Genomic DNA, 19,207 nt, shown 5'->3' with positions numbered 1-19,207 from the left:
AAATGTATAGAAAATTAATATTTGTATCCATTTATTTAAAAAATTCCTTACATTTGAAAATATTTATTTTCCAATGATATATAATTTTAAATTCTACAGCTAATACAAATTAATACAATTTCCCAATTCCAAAGTTAAAACAAATCTATTCTAAAAGTTATTTACAAGAAATTAAAAAGGTGATTATATCAATCTATGAACAAAAGCTGAAAAAAAATACTTTTCTCTCCTTCTATTCGATGTGTATCATCTGTTTAATCCATACAAATGATTCTGCAGATAAAGATATCACTGATCTTAGGAATCAAAGTCAGTTCCAGGTACCAGGCTATGCACCCGCTGAAGCCCTGGTCTTGCAAAAAATTACCAATATGAATGAGAGCTTCAATCCAGCACTTGAAAACCATTTAATTTACCCCCTAATAGTGACTACAATAGTGGGTGTTTGCATGTTGTAGATCTGTTACGTCAGGCGACAATCAGCGGAGCATGCAGCAGCGGTGGGGCCACAAACCTTCTAAACGAACAGAAACTTCAGGAGAAATCCCCCCCCTCCCCCCTTACCATTCTGAATAGCAAAGTGGCTACCGTGGACTCCTTCAGGTTCCTGGGATCCACAATCTCACAGGACCTGAAGTGGTCCTCCCACATAGACACAACCAGGAAAAAGGCACAGCAGAGGATGTACTTTCTGCGACAGCTGAGGAAGTTCAACCTGCCCCAGAAGCTGCTGATAATGTTCTACACCTCCATCATTCAGTCTGTTCTGTGCACCTCCATCACTGTCTGGTCTGGATCTACAACCAAACTAGACAGACACAGACTACAAAGGATAGTCAGGACTGCAGAAAAGATCATTGGTGTTGATCTGCCCTCCATCCAAGACTTATACCTGTCCAGGGTCAGGAAACGGGCAGGTAGCATCACTGCAGACCCCTCACACCCTGTACACAATCTGTTTAAACTCCTCCCCTCCGGCAGACGCTACAGATCACTGTACGCCAAAACTTCCCGCCATAAAAACAGTTTCTTCCCTCAGGCTGTCACTCTGATAAACACTAAACAGTCAAAGAGTGTCGGACCTGTTTCTGTTACTGTGATATAACCTGGAACTAAACATATCAACCCTGGAACAACCTGTCACTGTGAATGTTCATGGACATAATTTTTTCATTTAAATGTTCACCTATTTGCACTACTCATCAATGCACTGCACTACTCATCAATGCACTACTGCACTATTATCTTATTATTGTTATTATTGTATTCTTATTTTATTTCATTATATTATTATTATTATTATTATTACTATTATTATTATCTTGTTATTTTTATTTAGTTTGCACATATTAGTCTAACTACTCTTATATTTATGTTTATACTTCTTTTTTCATTTATTTTTCTTTATTTTCTTTATTTTCTTTATTCTAGTTGATTGTTATTATTTAATGTTATACTACCTGAGAGAGCACAGGTCACCAAAAGAAATTCCTCGTGTGTATTCATTCACCCCTGGCCAATAAAGTTGATTCTGATTCTGATTCTGAAATGTCCGGTGTCACGGTCTGAGTACCTCGTGCTGAGATCGATTATAAGCATAGGCACTACCGGAAAATGAATTTTTGCTAGAACCGCTGTGAGTTTTGCTACTTCTGCCGTGCTGAGATTGAAAATTCAATTTCAAAGCTAATGTTAATTCTTCTTCTTGCTTCTCTCAACGAGGACAGTCGCACTCTCTGTTTCTCCCTCCTTCCTTCTTATCTCTCTCCCAGCTGCTGCTTTGTCTGGTCTTGTGAGCCTAACAAGAGCCTCTCTCTGTAACTCATCCAAAACCGGAATAATGGAATTAATTAGTTGGTCTCTCAGTGCTATCGATCAGATTTTTTCGACAAAAAGAACCGGGGGTGGTGAACCCGCATGTCCAAGCGGGACGTTTGCGGCTGGATACACCCTCGACCCTTGGAACAAGTGGCGAGTTGTGTGTCTGTCCATCCTTTCCGTGGAAGACGTGGAGGACATCTACATGATTGGAATAATGATAGTAGGCATGCTGCTGATCGAAGCTGGTGGCTTCCTCATCTATCGAAAAGTCCGTACTACGCTGGCGACTGTTTTGGAAAAGCTGCCAGTGATTTCTGAAGGATGTAGCAGGGCTCTGAACACTCAGACTCATGTGTTGATCGATATCAAAAGCAAGCAAGAGCTGCTTTTGGATCGTCTACGCGTTATGGATAACAACTGGGAGAAGTTGGAGACCTGACTTGGAAGTGGAAACTAGGCCATTCATTGGATTACAGCAGAGAGACCCAGGACAGAAGGCTATTGAAATTGACATAGCCTGTATCAAATCACATTGCTTATCTCCCTTTCGGCTCCCCAGCCAGCCAAGGCTAAAGCCAAGGTTGTCTCATCTCTTATCACCAGGAAGTTTCTGCAGACGGCGGCTCTTACCCCCACTCCCTCCCCCCGCTCCTTCCCTACATTCCCACCTGGAACTGTTGATGCTGAACTTTTCCACACGTCATCTGGTTGTCAGTAACGCAGCTACAGGTCTTCAAATTCAAATGCCTCGTTGGCCATCTTTCCCCACCTCCCATCCGCAGCTGCATGGAGGCGTGGTTGCAGCGCCCATTGGCAGCACGCCCATGTCCCCAAATAGCTGGAATCCTGCTGTTCTTCCCACCTGACCCCCTCCCCCAGCCAACCTCCCACCCAACCCTTCCCACATGCCTTGTCTCGAGTTGTTTGACTGTGTCATGCTTACATTTATGTTTGCAGAGGCGGTTTTTTTTCCTGGTTTCACACTGCTTTCTCTGTTTAAGGAAATCAGTTTCAAACTGGCAGATTTTTTCCCCTCACCCCTCCTCTCCTCCTGTTGTTGATCCCTTCTTCACCTAAATATGTGGGCGCCGCAAAAGGCTGCTCCGGTGTGTTGATGTGTCTTCTTTCACTGCAACTACCAAGTCAAATTCCTCGTATTGTTCTAAACTGTACCTGGTCAATAAAGCTGATTCTGATTCTGATTCTAATTGACGAATGCTAAATGGCTCCTTTTCTTGGGGAAAAATGTACAACTGCTCAATATGCGAGGCAGGAGAAATTCCAAAACCACAAAAAAAGGATATAAATATCTCCATGCCCCCACCTGTAAATATGTATATATCTGTATCCTTTATTATTTTTATATTTATATATAGCTTCTGTTATTGCATTGCTTATTTATCTTCATTGCACTATTTTTCGGGTGTTTTCTGGGTTTGTGTGTGTGTTGCCTTTTTTACTGCACTTTATCTAATGTGAGCTGCCACTGTGAGATCAATAAAGCTATCTATCTATATCTATGTATCTGCCTGTCCCCCACTGAGTCTATGGAGTCGAGGGAGCAGCACAAAACAGAGCTGGCCCTCCTCACCAGTTTGTCTAGCCTATTTTTGTCCCGGGCAGAGACTCCTCCAACCCAGCAGACTACTCCATAGAAAATTACAGAGGCAAACACCGAGTTGTAAAAGTTCTTCAGGAGTGTCCCCTTTACTCCGAAGGACCTCTGGAGCAGGAAGAGTCTGCTCTGGCCTTTCTTGTAGAGAGCATTTGTGTTACGGTTTATGTGGACACCCTGGTATTTGTAAGTTGAGACCCTCTCAACTTCCTTTCCCTGGATGTTCAGCAATGCACGCATCTGCTAAAATCCACCACCAGCTCCTTGGTTTTCCCATTGTTGATCAGGGGGTGGTTTTGCTGGCACCAAATCAGAAAGTTCTGCATCAGTTCTCTGTACTCCTGATTGTATCAGTGATGAGGCCGACGATCGCAGAGTCATCGGAGAACTTCTGCAGGTGACAGGTAAGGGCGCAGTAGCCAAACTGCTGTGTAGAGTGACTAAGAAAGGAGCCACAACAGTTCCCTGTGATTCCTTCTCTGTTGTACTGGGTAAAAACTGCCATTTACCCCAGAGAAAGTGACATTGTTTTTAGCCTGATAATTTTTTTCACAACATTGCATTGGTAAATGAAGCACCTTTTGATGTGCGCAGCGCAGCCTGTGGCGGCTGTACAGAGAAAATAGGACCTCGTTCATTCTTTTAAAATGTCAAGTATAAATTAAACTTTTACAAATGCGCTTCAGTATTAAATTAGTATGGTAATGGATTATACGTGAAATTGGCTGAAAGCATAATAAACAGAAGGGACATTTAGTCATTTTTAATGTGATAATTATTGCATCAAGCATGCAGACTGAGATCGATATAAACGTCATATCTTTGCATCTCTCCAGGATCTCTTTTGTGATGTTCCTCGCAGCGCACACAGAGGGGCAGACTTCGCCTGCTCAGGAGTCCAGTCCAGTTTTCACACGTTCAGAAAGCACATATTTTGTTTTGCTCCATCTCTGATGTGAGAATGCTGATTGTCATCTTAGAATGTTTCTTTTCTTGTTTGACCTCAGTGGGACGGGCTTCCGAAACAGGAGTGAGTAACAGGGTCATGACGATCGAATTCAGCCGTGCCATTTATCAACATCTGATCATTTGTATGCTGGGATTGGTCAAATACAAATGTTTCATAAATCAAACGTTGGTCATGTTGTAAGACCAAACATGCACGCAGATTTGCACCCATTTTCACGCAAGGTTGATAAATGGGGGCTAAAGTGAGCAGTGTAGGTTAATGGGGTGGCGATGTGTTTGGTATTTATTTTTATTTTGGCGCAAATGCGAGTGAATCACTCGCACTGTAGAACTCTATTGTTTGCGGGGTGGTGTGTAGCTCAGTGGGTTGAGCGCCCGCCCCATGTACGGAGGCTATAGCTCCTCACCTGCAGCCGGTCCAGGTTCGATTCCCGGCCTGGGACCCTTTGCTGTGTGTCATTCCTCAACAACTCTATTGTTTGCTTTTCACAGGGATGACTATCTTTACTATTTTTCACTTGCAGGCTGCAAGGAAGTAGAATGAGTAGAATAAAGCCAGATTGTAACTTTAATACAACCTTTATTTTTTTTCTTAACTATATACAGTGTTGAGGAGTAAAAGAACACATGCAACGGCATTATTTAATCAGATTACAAAATTTGAACAAAATACCCCCAGCCTGTGAGCCAGATAGCAAAATAGTAGGTGACACGTAGGAGGTAGCAGCGTACCTTTGGATGAGCGATCATCCATGCTCAGCAGAGCTCAGAGGGAGAGAGGAAAGGAGTTTACGAGACAGAAAATGGCGCTACGTACGAGAGTTGACGTTCCCAGCAGTGCACACTCAACCAGAGCATGTGTGGAACTCATGGATAGTGTGGCGATGGTGAGATAAAACAATAAAAAAACAGGGCAAGCAGTCAGGGAGGAAGAGGAATTTGCGTGTGTGCAGACTGAGGGGAGAGAAAGGGAAAAATACAGTAAGAAATCAATTCAAGTCTGACCCATAGCAAAATAATAATTTTGCCATCACAAGCCCTGTCTCAGTGGTTTTTTTTCTGTTTTATATAAGGAAACAATGTTCAGATGTTAGAGTTGTCACTAAATCAAAAAAATAGCTTTAAAGTCACTGACAGGGTTTTTTTTTTGCAAAAAGGCTGTTTTCTCAGCTTTTTGCTCTGAAACTGAAGATTTGTGTTTTTGTTTTATGAAAGTAGAGGCTTCAATCTTTCAGAATCTGGTGTCAGATTTCAGATAGTCATAGTAGAAAATATTCTGTGGGTCTTTAAAATCAGTCAAAATGCTCAAAAACGGCTGGCACTGAGGGGGGTAGAAAATCTGAAAATGGCTGGCACTGAATGAGTTAATAATGCCTGAAAATGTTATCACTGAGATATGAATTGTGATTATGATAACTGACGTATTGTTTGTTTTTGTGTGTAGTTTAATGCGATTGTTGATCACATTGATTATTGATCAATACTATTGCTTCTGCCTGTTGCACTGTTTATTGTCCCAATATTTGTAAACCTAAATCTAAATAAATGCTTAAAAAAGCTACACATTGATTTCAGAGCTGATTGGTTTGTTTTTAGTTTGATTTGCTTCTTTATTCTACCCATTGATGGCTGCATTACTACACTTAAAAAAAATCTAATTTAATGTGGAAAAAATCCAAGTAATTAGATTTCATTACTCAAATTGAGTAATGTAAGGGATTACGTTAAAAATTACCTTTTTGGGCATGAACTCTGTAATGGATTATATTTAGAAAGTGTGTCCAAGTGTGTTTAACACTTTAACTGATGCCAACATTTTTCCAAACTACACATTACACTTGTGCCATAGGCAAGGACCTCCACTATTTATTTTAATGTTCTCCTCACCTTATTGCCATCAATAGCCAGGTTGGTAACAGTAATTGATACTTGCTGCCATCTCTCTGAAGGATTGAATAGGCTGAGAGACGTTTGGGAGGCAATACCAACACAGCAAGCATGAGGAAATCGTAGCTCTTCTGGCACCATCACTTGGCCTGCGGGGAACAGGAAAGTCTTTAATGTTTAATTTCATTGTCTTTGTCTAAAATTGGGTTACAATTTCCTCTCACACACTAATATAACAAATTGTGGAAGATGGGATTTGGTAAATACTAATACCTCTTAAATCTTCAAGGCTACTGGCAGCAAGTGAATCAACATCATATTGACTGTAAACCTTTCCTGTAACACCCATATCCTGATGTGGTCCAGGGTGGTGTACAGGCAAAGTATTCCCAAGGATGCCCACAGGACCAGCTGCAAAAGAAAATTGACAATCTCTTTTAAAACTGTTATGTCATCATTAAGTTCTACTTCATCTGTATTTTCTTTTCTAATATCTCAATCTTTCTTTATAACAAGGTTTGTAAAAATAAAATAAAATAAAGCATGCCTGTAGAAGACACGGCGTAGACTTCATTTCCTACTGCTCCTACATTGTATGAACCAGGAGCGTCTGTTCCCAAATACTGCCGGGCCAGCTGTGGGTTGTACAGGGAGCGTCCAATGAGTAGAGATTGTAGATCTCCTTGGTTAGGAAGGTCAATGACAGCAGGACATTGGGGTTTAAAGCTAGGAATGGGCACATGGTCAAGTCCCTCCGAGGAGTAGGAGGAAGGCATGCCAAAGCCACCAGAATACACAGATGAAGACACTTGGCTGCTGGTGCCCCATTGATTAGAGGTCTGAGGAGCTAATGATGGTACAGGCTGTTGAATGTTAAGATTGCTGCAATAGACTGAGTCCACCGTAGTTAGCTTTCTCACGTTGGACTCCGAGAGATGTTTGTGGCTCCTACCACCAGCTAAGAGGTCACCAGGATAGTGGTTACACTCACTATGGCTGCGGGTACAGCTGAGGGGGGAGCTGCAGCGTGAGGGCTCCGGGCTTCTGCACTGCTGTGGTGGGAGAGGGTCCAGACTTTTGAATCGTTGTGGTTTAGACTGCTCTAGATTTTTAGATTGGCAAAACGCATCCACGTTAGGGTGTGCTTCTAGCTCAGAAGGTGGAGTTGGACTAAATCTGATGATAGTGGTGCTCAATGCCATGCTGCAGTTATTCTGTCAAAAGTAAAACACACATTAGAACCATTGTAACAAGTGACTAAGGAAAACTGTTTAACTATTCAGACATTTCTCTGCCATTTCTGCCTATCCTGCAAACAGAAAAAAATAAATAAATCATTCTTTCCTACAGTTGGTGTAGAAACTCAAATATGCACTGCAGCAGTAAAGCTAACCATTACCCTCTAAATCTACTGAGATTAAAAAAAAAACAAAAAAAAAAACACTGCAGTAAAGTAAAACATTTTGTTGCTCTGAGCTACATCCTAGTTATGTTGAATAATTTCTTCCCTGCGTGACGAAATCTATGTGCTTTGAAATTACATTCGTAAAAAGCCACACCAAAATATAAAAAGGATGGGTTATTTTATAATTAATTGAACATGGATTTGCAGAACCTGGATGCAGCAAATAGCAGCTTGCAGTGGGTGGGAATTATAACACCTATCTGCCGTAGGTGTAGCATATGGCTGTGGTGAACGAAATAGGGACACGATGCAAGTGTGACACAAGAACTACACAAAGGCAAAGAGTTCATACAGGCCAAGTTGAATGGAGATTTTAAAGCCTGAATTCAACAAAAGGAAAGGTACAAAATAATGTTAGAAGTGGATCGCATTGAAATTGAAAACCAACTTGACGTGCAAATTCCGTCTGGATCAAAAAGAGTGAATGTTGACCGAAATCCTTAAAGCGATGTGCAACCAATAACATTAATGCACTTTAGAAAATTGCTCTAAAGCAGAATAAAAATACTGTGGTAATAACTGGAAATGCATCAATACCAATATTGGTATCGGAAATCAGGCCAAAACCTGGCTAATATACCCGTACTTAGTAATGTTCACCAAGAACAGATACCCATTGCATGCAATTGCGCTGAATGGTGGCCTGTAATTTCAGTTGCATATTTTGAGATTGGCCATCAGCGGGAGCAAATCGGAAAGAGCGGGGTCTATGGGAGAGGACAGCACAGCACAGACCTGTATCTCGGTGAACCAAACTTTCAAAAACAAGCTTTGTAAGTTGTGGGAAAAAATAATGCACTCACAGCTTTAATATCACAAGACGGATAAGACATGCCTCGTATTCAGGATGGTGTTCGAATCATCATGGGCTGCCCTGAGGGGAGTGCCCCTAGAGGACACTTGTGCCGGCCTCATGGGCATCACAGGGCACTTTCTTCAGATTCTAGAGGGTGAATGTGGCCACACCCCATCCATTGACTGTGTGTTGTAGTGACCAATGGTGCCCTGACGATGGCAGCGGTGCACCTTTAGATGAGAGATTAGCCACTGATGCTACCATTAGCTGGGTGGAAGAAGGAGGAACGAGTGAGAATGGCGCTACAAAGTGATATTGTGACGTATCCAGCAGCTAACAGCACCACATACTAACACAGAACATGTGTGGACATGAGTGGATTATTGATAATGTTGTGATCGTGAGATAAAACCATCAACTAACCGGGCTAAACGGGTCATTGCTGCGTGTCGGGAGGAAGAGGAAGTTACGTCTGTGTACAGACTGACGGGAGGGAACGTTGGAGGAATGCCAAAATACAGTAAGAAATCCATTCAACTCTGACAGACAGCAAAATAATAATAATTTTACCATCAAAAGCCCGGTCTCTGTGTTTTTTTTATGTTTTATATAAGGAAACAATGTGCAGATGTTAGAGTTGTCACTAAAGCAAAAAAAATAGCTTTAAAGTCACTGACAGGATTTTTTTTTACAAAAAGGCTGTTTTCTCAGCTTTTTGCTCTGAAATTGAAGATTTGTGTAAAACTTGCTCTATTCAATGGCTGATTACAAAAGAACGGAACAAGCCAGAAACAAATGTTTTTTTTTTTCATGACAGTAGAGGCTTAAATCTTTCAGAATCTGGTGTCAGATTTCAGATAGTCATAGTAGAAAATATTCTGTGGGTCTTTAAAAATCAGTCAAAATGCTCAAAAACATGAATAAATCATGTAAAAAAACGCATAAATGTGCCATCACATATGTAGATATTTAGAGAGCAGCTGGCCGAGTTACTAAAAAATGTGCCTTTAATCACTCTATATGTGAGCACAGATTTGAATAGTGTCAAGCTGTAACGGGTTCAGGCTTTAAGAGAGATCGGCTTTATTTGGGTTCGGGCTGAGTTGGGTCTAATTCTTTGGCCCGATTACAGCTCTAGTCCATGTCGGGCAAGTCAGGTGTAATGATAACTTGCCTGAAAGAAGTTTTTACTTGCCAGTGGCAAGCATTAACTTTCAGCCTTCAAAAACCCATACATTTCCATATATGTGGATGTCACCATTTTGGCGATTTCAGCCAATCATCTTCCTGGCACGTCATTAATTACGTTCAACATTATTGAATGTTAATAGTGAATGGCACAATTCCTTGATTAATCACTACGTCACAATTTGAAGAAAATGTTGCCATCCGCAAGTGTGCATTTAATGTGATTTTTCTTGCATTTGCAGCTTCTAAATCATAATGTGGTTTGAGTATTTCTTGAAAATAATTAGTTAATTTGCTTTTGAATGACTATATTGGACAACATTTTAGACACAAAAGCTAAGTACATTTTGGACTTTCAAAACATCCATCATCCATATATTTTCTGACCCGTTCGCTCCTTTTTTCAGGGTCTTTTCTGGGGGCCTGCTGGTACCTATCTCCAACTCTCATTGAGCATTAGGCAGGTGTACAGACCATTGCAGGGCAACACACACAGACCACAACCACTCACACTCACTCCTACAGACATATAGGAAGCTCCAATACACCTAAGTCATATTTTGGGATTGTGGGAAAAAGCTGGAAAACCCAGAAAAAAACCCATGCAAGCACGAGGAAAACATGCAAACTACACAAGGAAAACCCCAAGTGTCCACCCCAGGGCTTCCTTTCAAAACATATAACTGTTAAAAAATAAATAAATGAATTGGACAGTAATAAAAAGGGGTGTCTAATGTGAGAAAAAGCAAAGAATGTCTTGTTAAAAGGAAGCGTATAACTGACATCGGGTACTATGCTCGAAGATGCACAAACACTAATGCCAGACAGTTTAGAAATAAATTCTGGAGGCATTTTCCAATTTCCTCATACCTTCTTTCTATCAGGTGTAGGCAAATCAGTGCCTTCATTCGTGGATATGAATGTCAGTCGACTCGGACTGGGGCTGGAGCAAGTGGACTGAGGAGAGGAATCAAAAGCTGGGTGGCAATCTACCACACCTCCAATTGAAGCTGGTAGAGATAATACGCTGTGAAGAAAAGAAAAAGTTTATACTTATATATATATATATATAAAGTGGCTGTAAAGCAACTTTGTAGGATAAAATTCATAATCCACATGAAACTAACAATTCCTACCTTTTTTAAGTACTGTACTTAATTTGAGATTAGTTATTGTTAAACTATAATTAACATTTCAGGGTTGATATTTCTACTGGGATACAGTACCTATCTGAACTGGGAATAGATGTCTGACTTGGAGAGGAGTGGGTGAGGGGTGAGGTAGATGGTCTGAAGTTACATAATGTGTCCTCCCCACTAGGCTCATTAAAACCTGCAGAAAAACAAAACTGGAATTAAAAACAACATGCAAATTGAAAATGTCCCCCAATGCTGGGGTCGCAAGTCGTCAAGCTGTGCACCGGTAGCATTCCGTGGATCATTTCATATCGGGCCACAAAGAAAGAATGCATTTTAAAAACCACATGCATCTTGTTTGCTGCTAGCTGTGGTTTAACTGTTTATTACACCTGTGATCGATGCTATGTGCCTGCAACGGCATTGATACACTCTGTGTAGTGAGTGTGTGGTGCTGAATGCACCACTGCATGGCAAACAACTACAAATATGTGAGGACCACTCCCCAAAGGATAAACCAACAATGTGGATTACAAATGCCTTTATCAGTCACCTGATGCATGCTTGATTATGCGCTGGACAGTTTGGTTTGGTGTGTGTTCGAGTGCAGAGCTTGCAGGTAGTGAAGCAGCTTTGAGATCTTTAGTTGCAGCTTTCTTCTCTGGAGAATTACTGAACTTTTCGAGCTTCTGATCTTTGATCAACGTCGTCTGTATGGGAGTGAGGTGACCTTTAAGGCAAGGAAAGCCTGACTTCCCTTTCCTGGAGCTCAACAGTTCAGATGTGTTAGGAAAGCTCTCTGTAGTTTTTAAGCTTATGTGCTTTGGCCTCCCAGTATCAGGCTTTACTGTCCGAGTTCCACTGTAAATACCTGAAGGTTTTATTGAAACATCTGCATCATTAGATGTCTCCAACTTGTCTGTCAAAAATCCAAGTGTAACTGACCCCACAGACCTTCTGGCATAGTTACCAGGAGCCTGAGGAATAGATGTGGTTGTTGAGCATCTGTTAGGCACTGTTGTTACTCTTTCGCATTCATTCTGGGTTTTCATATTCATGGGATATGGCTCAGTTGTGCTCTTTACTGCTTGAGATGAGCTTACATGACTCTTAGCATCTCTTGCCTGAGGATTGCTCTGAAAACAGCTATGATTTTCAGCCCAACTGTTCAAGTCAAAAGTATTGTGAGCCACAGAAGTGTCACTGCTATGTGAGATGTCTGCATTTTTCAGGTACTTCTCCATGTCACAGGCACTCATCTCTCCAACATGGGTCAGGTCCTGAAGAACATCACTGGGATCTGCCACAGGGATGATCTAAGAAAAAGTGCAACAGATGAAACAGGTGATAAATGTTAAAATTAAGCTTTAATTCCCTAGATATTTCAGAGACAATCTTTGAAATAAATCTGTATTGATCCAAAGAGCTTGCTGTATAAAGACAAACACAGAGTGCTCTTACATGTTGTGCTGACGTGGAGGTCTCTGTAGTACAAAGAGCAGGTATAGAGGAGCAGGCAATTGGAATCTGTGTCCGACTCCGTTTGGACAGCTCCACAATCATGGCAGCCAGCTGGGAGGGTTCAGTGCTGATAGAAGCATCAGCGATGGCTGAAGCAATTGTACTGATACTGAGCATCAATTGGCTGCTGTTGTTAGCTAGAGACACACTGGCAGCATCCTCACTGAGGTCATCTTGGACAGTTTGGTCCTAAAGAGGAAAGTGATTTAACAAAAAGGTATAATTTTAATTGTACATCAATAACGTTCAAAAATATACATTCAAAAAGTTATACAATTTACCTCTTTCTGACAAGCTTGTACATCAGCTTTTCCCTTTGAGGATGTCTGTTTGACTGGGGCTTCGATAGTTTTGTTGAAGTCTTCTGCTGATGATCATAAGCAACCACAATTACAACTTGGGACAGCTCATTGTGACACACTTAAAAAAAAATGGTCAGCATACCCAGATTGAGTGTTTTCTCTCCTTCACTGATTTCCATTGAAGCACTATAAGGAGAGCTCTCTCTACTGGAGAACTCGGAAGAATGTATAAGAGGAAATGGGTCCCTCTTCTCTGGAGATGTGATGACATACCCGAATGATGGCTACAGAAAAGAAATTGAATAAACATAACAGCTCTTTTTTAGCATGAGAGGCACAAGTCACAGAAAATTAGGTTGCTCAATGTAATTTGCTAAAGTGATGATATTAAACGATGAATAACAGTATGCTTCTTTTTTTAATGGATCATTTCAACTTTGAAAAATGAGTGCAAATCTAGCCATGAACAAATTCTAACATTACCAACCCGTTTTACCCCATCCATTGCATCAATGCTGCCCAAGCAGCCCAGAGCTTCAGAGCGTTGACTGAAAAACTGTCCCAGAGAAAGTCGCAGGTAGCTGTCATCCTCTACCGGTTGAAACTCTGAGGAGACCTGGGAGGCCCTCATCAGGACTTGGCTGGCCTGAGGATCCTTCCAGGATGAGTCTCCCTGAAAAGTGCACTTATGGCTGGCTGGTTCAATCTGCTCCTCCTGTGAATAATGGCATGCATTAAAAACTGGAATGTAAATTGTCAAATAAACTTCATTAACTAATTTGCTTAAAGAAAAAAGTATTTCATTGTCCTCTTTTTTCAATGTGTGTAAATCAGTATGTAAATATCATCATTATAAAGCAGTAGTTAATAAACAAAAAGCTAATTGTTAATACATAAAATATTGGGATTGCTTTTTTCTAACAGAATCAGTCTCATCAGCCATACCTGCATGAACTGGTGTTCCTTTTCAAATTCCTCCTGATCTTTCACTATTTTCTCCATAGCTTCACCTGTAAGCAAAAATGCCAACTAATCTATGAACTTTTCTTTGAACAGAGACAAATTAAATCGCAGCTTGTTATAACAAAACTCACTAGCAGGAACGAAGTCTTCAGCCTGAAATTGACCACTGCCATCCACTGCATTCCCATCAACTTCTTTCTCAAACGAGGAATAATATGCCAGGTCTGTCACCCACTGCCCTTCTTCATTCTGGTACACCACGCTCTGAGTTACATTAGCATCTGTAGGACATACAGTAGGGATAACATTCGACACTAAGGTAGCATCTGTTCACTTTGAGAATTTGTGTTTTTTTTACCCAACAGTTACTTCTGTTTTATTAATAACAATAATAGCTTGGATTTATGCATAGCGGCCTTTTTAAAAAGACTCAAAGCGCATTACAGAAACCATTACTCATCCACATCAGTCATTAACATCAGTCATACCGGTGGTATGACTGTTACACTGGAGCCACAACTGCCCTGGGGCATACCGACTAAAATAGCTAGATAACTACTACAAACCTTGTTGGAACTCCAGCTCCAGGTCATCTGGGCAGTGGTTCCACCCGTCGTCTGAGTCTTCTTGAACGCTCTGGGAAAAATACTTTTGCTCCAGTGAGGTGGACAGGGCATTACTGTCTTCTTCACTGGTGGCAGCTAAGACCTCAGTAGCAGTGTAGCTCTTTCCCATGCATTCTCCTAAACCAATAGTGTGCCAAGCCCCGTCAGGTTTATCTACTCCATCGTCTTCATCGTCTTTGGCATCACAATCTGTGAGCTGCACCTGAAGTAGCAAATGCAAAGGAAAAAAACATAAATTTTAACAAATTAGTTGTTTTGAACAAATTATACTTTTGTATAATTAACTTATTTCAAACATAAACATTCATTTACCACATATCCTATATCAACAACATCATTTGAGGTGCACATAAGTTATATGCTGAGAATGAACATGGACATTAAAAATGTAAAAGAACCCCCATTAAGTTAATCACCTCCAAATTTTGGTCAGATTAAGTCTAAACCACAAAAGAAGTCAGTGGCTGCAGTAGATCAGATGACTAATTTCAGACTATTTAGGCAAAGAAATATGTTGCAGAGTACATGTTATTTACTCCCACCCCTTCTCCAAAAATTACAATAATTAATTATCATTACTTATATTTCCAGATATGGGTAGTAACAAGCTACATTTACTCAGTTACATTTACTTAAGTAACTTTTTGGATAAAATGCACTTGTCAGAGTAGTTTTAATCATTCCTTTTGAGAATTTTTGTGAAGAAACGCTATTTTTACTCCGTTACATTGAGTTACATTCCACTCGCTACTTTTATTTTTATCTATCATTGCTTGCACAACCTATTTGTTTTAGTTAGTCAGGGAGCGTGTGTCTTGTGTGCTGTCACAGGACTGTTCACATCACTAGCGACGTCGGTCTTTATTTAACCAATCAAATGAAACCAGGCAGTCGCATAACCGCAGATAAAAACGCTGCGGCCATACATGCTAGGCATGCAACAATTCTCGAATAACATATTGAATCATTCGGTACGGCATCCACGGTTTTAAACTGCGGTGTTTATGGTTTGGCGTATAGACTCCGCTTGTGAATTGAATGTTGTACTCTTTTGCCTGTGAGTCAGTGCGCAGGGTTTAGGAACCACAATGCCCAAAAGTTTGGTGACGCCAACAACATTATATGCTTTTAGCAGTGATGGTGAGATGAAGCCTCATGAGGCATCATAACACTTTAGCCAATAGGTTCAAGAAATGATTCATTTATTTACGCTTCATAGGCACAAAAAACCACCTACTGGCCAAATATGTAATTACAGGCATCTGTATCCCACAGTGTTATGACTCTTGAGAATGGCTGTGAATTACTAAAAATGTATAAATAATGTATTTTTCTACATAAATAACCATGTGTGAATAAAATATATTTTGTATATTTCTCAGTGTAAATATTTTGCCAAAAGTCACTCCACTGGATTTGAGCCCTGCTCCTCCAGTGCTTCGGCTCTGTTCTCTGACCACTAGACCACGGTTTCCTCCGCGTGTAATGTTATTTTTGTCATTTCAGAAAGATGGACATTTCAAAGCGCTTGCATTAGGAAGAAGTCACTGAATATGCATGTGTAGCTCAGGTATGCTCAACATATGCAAACGCACTGCTGCCCGGCTGGCCATTCCCTGGCCCTCTGTCGTAACTGAGAACACCAGATTCCGCTACAAGAGGAAGAGATTACCCCAGGGCCAGGGCTGCTAAGAGGCAACTTCTCCCCATCTTCCCAGAGCTGCTCGAAGAAGTGGAGCATTCGTGGAAGAACCACCGTTCAGTAGCAGGAGCCCAGTTCCTGGTGCCTCATCCCTTGACTGTGAAGTGATGAAGAGGTCTGTGTCTGCTCCAAATGACTGAGAAGGCAAGGCAGTGGTGCTTACATATGTCCTTCCCCTGCTCACAGCCTATAAGGCTGAGCTGTGCAAGGATTTTGGGCTGACTCAGGACCTGGCCAGGGAGAGTGATGGGAGCTATGATCCTGCATCAACTTTGCAAACCTGTCGGACAGGGAAAAGGACGATGTCTTGGACATGCCCGTAGTCCTGGAGGGGATATTTGGTTCCAAGTTGGCCTCGATGCATTGGCAGTGTGAAGCCAAAAGGAGGGATGATGAAGATCTCCAACTCTGTCGCCCTCGTCAACCCCCAGCTCCCTCTCCACTTGCACAGCACAAGACCTTTGCGTAGGCTGCTTCTCGGAGCAGTTTAAAATGCGGACAAGAAGCCGTCGGCCCCAGCTGCAGCTCCGCCGACAAAGCCTGCCCAGACCAGGAAAAAACAGAGCAGCCGGACCGCTCCTCTCTCCACCGGTGATGCAACTGGAAGTTCTTCTCCAGCTCCAGCTGTTTTGCACCTGGGGATACCCCACGCCCCCGTCTCCCTGCTGTTACAGCCCAGACCAGAGGAAGCCGGGAGAGATGAACAAGTTACAGATGGTTCAGCTGTCGCACCCAGGCAAAGGGCCGAGGGCACAGCCAATGAAAGCAAAATCTGTCACAATAAGCAATGCAGTAATGAGTAACTGTTCCCCCTTGGTGGGAGGCTGTAGCCTTCCCCGAGTCAGATGCGACAGGGTCCCCATTGTTGCGCTGTCTCACTGGGTGAGTATACGATGCTCTGCCCTGGGGGGATGTCACTGTTACTCCAAGAGAGGGCTCCATCGCACTGTGGATAGAGCCTCTTGAAGTCAAAGGGCTACGGCATGTATCCATTCTCTCCCTCAAATGCAAGAGGTGGGCCGCGCTCACAGCCCCGCCCTGTGTGTTACGGACAATCTCGAAAGGATACAGGCAGTAGTTTGTGGCTGTTCCTCGTTTTGCCGGTATAATACACTCCCTGGCTCAGGGAGAGTCAGTTCGCGTTTTCCAGGATGAAATCATCTCACTGATAAACAAAGGAGCAATTTCTTGTCATTTTTCCCTCACAGTGTCGGAGTGGGTTTTACTCAAGGTATTTTCTGGTTCCTAAATGGAGGGGAGCGGGGTTCGTCCTGTGCTGGATTTACATGCTCTGGACAGATCTCTCAGGAAATAGAGGTTCATGATGCTTACGCATGTATCCCTGCTGCACCTTGTGCAACAGAGCTATTAGTTCAAGTCTGTCAATCTGAAGGACGGGCATTTCAGGTTGGGGCAGGATTCACAAGGGCCGATCTGTGAGGGGCCACTGGAGTGTGGGCATACAGCGCTCTCACATAAATTATTAAAAGCTTTCAGCGGTGTTCCTCTTGCTGAAACATTTTTCTTCCATCTCTCATGGAAAACATGTCCTGGTGAGGACCAACCGCATGGAGCATACATTAACCGTCATGGCAGAATAAGATTCCATCAGTTGCGCATACCGGCAGTGGTCGTCTCCCCTCACAGAGAGTGATGCACATCCTGAACACGGGCATAGACCTGTTATCCAGGAGCGCGCCAGTAAACGAAGAGTGGACTGCACAATTAATCAAATTTTACTTGTTCGTGATTACGATTTTGGCCTCTATGACTAAATTAATCTGATCATCTGCAATTTTTACATTTAAAATGAGGGCTCTGCTGCATATCAAACCAGGCACACTCTCAATCCCAGTAGTTAACCAACTACCAGGAGGCAAACACATGATTAAGCTACCTTAAGGGGCCCATGTGAAGCTGAATATCTCAATATTAGCTCAATATTTAGTTAGAGGGTAAGATGCTCCTTTCTTACTGGAGAGCAAGCCCTACGCCTCACTCCAATTTGAATGACAAATTTGACGCGGCACTGAGCTGGGGAAGCCACGCCTTTAAGAAGCCCTCTGCCGTGATTGACATGTAAACAGACACGCCCACAAAGGTGAGCATGTCAGCAGCCTTCACGCAGTGCTTCCGCAGTCTATCACCGCTGTACATCAAGGCTGTTGCTGCTACTGCCGCTGTTGATACGCCATGTCATGTCAACTTGGAGAAAGTGTGTTTTTCTCCCCTGCCCTACTTCACCGGGCGGGGAGAGGAGATGGACTCACACTCAATAGCAGCTTAAAAAGCCATGTTTTACTGTAATGTGCAGTTTTTTGGCAGAAGACAATCACAACTGTGGATAGCAAAAATAAATTTGCCTTGGTGATTACCGATCCCCCTAGTAACACAGCGCGACATGCAGGGAAGTCAGTGTCTCGTCTATAGACACGCCCACTGATGAATATGCATAAGTAGGCCGCAAATCAGCCTACTTGTAGAGTTGCACAGAAAGTGACTATTTAGAGAGCTAAAACTCTGGAAAACAGGCGAATTTGGGAAAATAAACCTCAAATACTACGTTTTTTGGGTTCTTAGAACAAATGGAGATACGTGAAAAATATTTAAAAATATATAAAATCATTGGACCCTTACTAACAAGCGAGCAACGCTTCATTAACTCGTCAGCTTTCGTGAAAAGTATACCACCACTTGTAAGTAGGGATAGACGGATATGGACTTTTTTTAGGGCCGATACTGATACCAATTTTTTTTTCCATCTGCATGAGCCGATGACCGATACGGACTGCCGATTTTCTTGAGCTGATATTACTTTTGCTCCCTCAATTTACACCATAAAAATTACACAATGATAACAAATGGTACGAGTCTCAATTTTTTTAAAGGAACATTTATTGAAATTAACAAAGGTGAGGGAGAACGATAACAAGTAAAAAATATTTAATAAATATTAAAAACAGGTGATCAAGAAGAACAAGTAAAAAATATTTCTGTTCTCTGTAAATAATGAGGATCGGTGAACGCAGCAGCCTGCATCGTCCGATACACGTAAAAAACACAAAAATCGGGAAATATCAGTTGGCCGATGTATCGGTCTATCACTACTTGTAAGATTCATATCAGACAAAATAATCTGCCATGGGCAAACACAAATTATGCAGCTATTTAAAAAGAAGGACTCTGCCCTTGAGAAGTAGAGCTGTTAAGACTCCT

The 19,207-nt window shown here is 41.9% G+C and overlaps 1 protein-coding gene across 14 annotated transcripts in view; it reads right to left on the bottom strand.

Moving 5' to 3' along the window:
• The window catches only part of cep192 (centrosomal protein 192), a 104,683-nt gene that overhangs the window by 50,184 nt on the left and 35,292 nt on the right, over window positions 1–19,207 (bottom strand). For 12 of the 14 annotated variants that reach the window (XM_028471709.1, XM_028471704.1, XM_028471701.1 and 9 more), the window contains 13 exons: window positions 14,230–14,491; window positions 13,795–13,944; window positions 13,646–13,710; window positions 13,188–13,415; window positions 12,843–12,984; window positions 12,680–12,765; window positions 12,339–12,587; window positions 11,431–12,193; window positions 10,968–11,073; window positions 10,612–10,768; window positions 6,840–7,506; window positions 6,566–6,703; window positions 6,293–6,441 (listed from right to left, as the gene is read on the bottom strand). In XM_028471709.1, the coding sequence (XP_028327510.1) occupies window positions 6,293–6,441; window positions 6,566–6,703; window positions 6,840–7,506; window positions 10,612–10,768; window positions 10,968–11,073; window positions 11,431–12,193; window positions 12,339–12,587; window positions 12,680–12,765; window positions 12,843–12,984; window positions 13,188–13,415; window positions 13,646–13,710; window positions 13,795–13,944; window positions 14,230–14,491 (3,162 nt within the window). The remainder of the gene's footprint in view (window positions 1–6,292; window positions 6,442–6,565; window positions 6,704–6,839; window positions 7,507–10,611; window positions 10,769–10,967; window positions 11,074–11,430; window positions 12,194–12,338; window positions 12,588–12,679; window positions 12,766–12,842; window positions 12,985–13,187; window positions 13,416–13,645; window positions 13,711–13,794; window positions 13,945–14,229; window positions 14,492–19,207) is intronic. The other 2 variants (XM_028471700.1, XM_028471698.1) reach the window with 2 other exon arrangements.

Source organism: Gouania willdenowi, chromosome 16 (assembly GCF_900634775.1).
Source record: "Gouania willdenowi chromosome 16, fGouWil2.1, whole genome shotgun sequence".
Taxonomy (NCBI): domain Eukaryota; kingdom Metazoa; phylum Chordata; class Actinopteri; order Blenniiformes; family Gobiesocidae; genus Gouania; species Gouania willdenowi.
The sequence above is the reverse complement of the archived record's forward strand: the minus strand, read 5'-3'. Positions and strand labels throughout refer to the sequence as shown.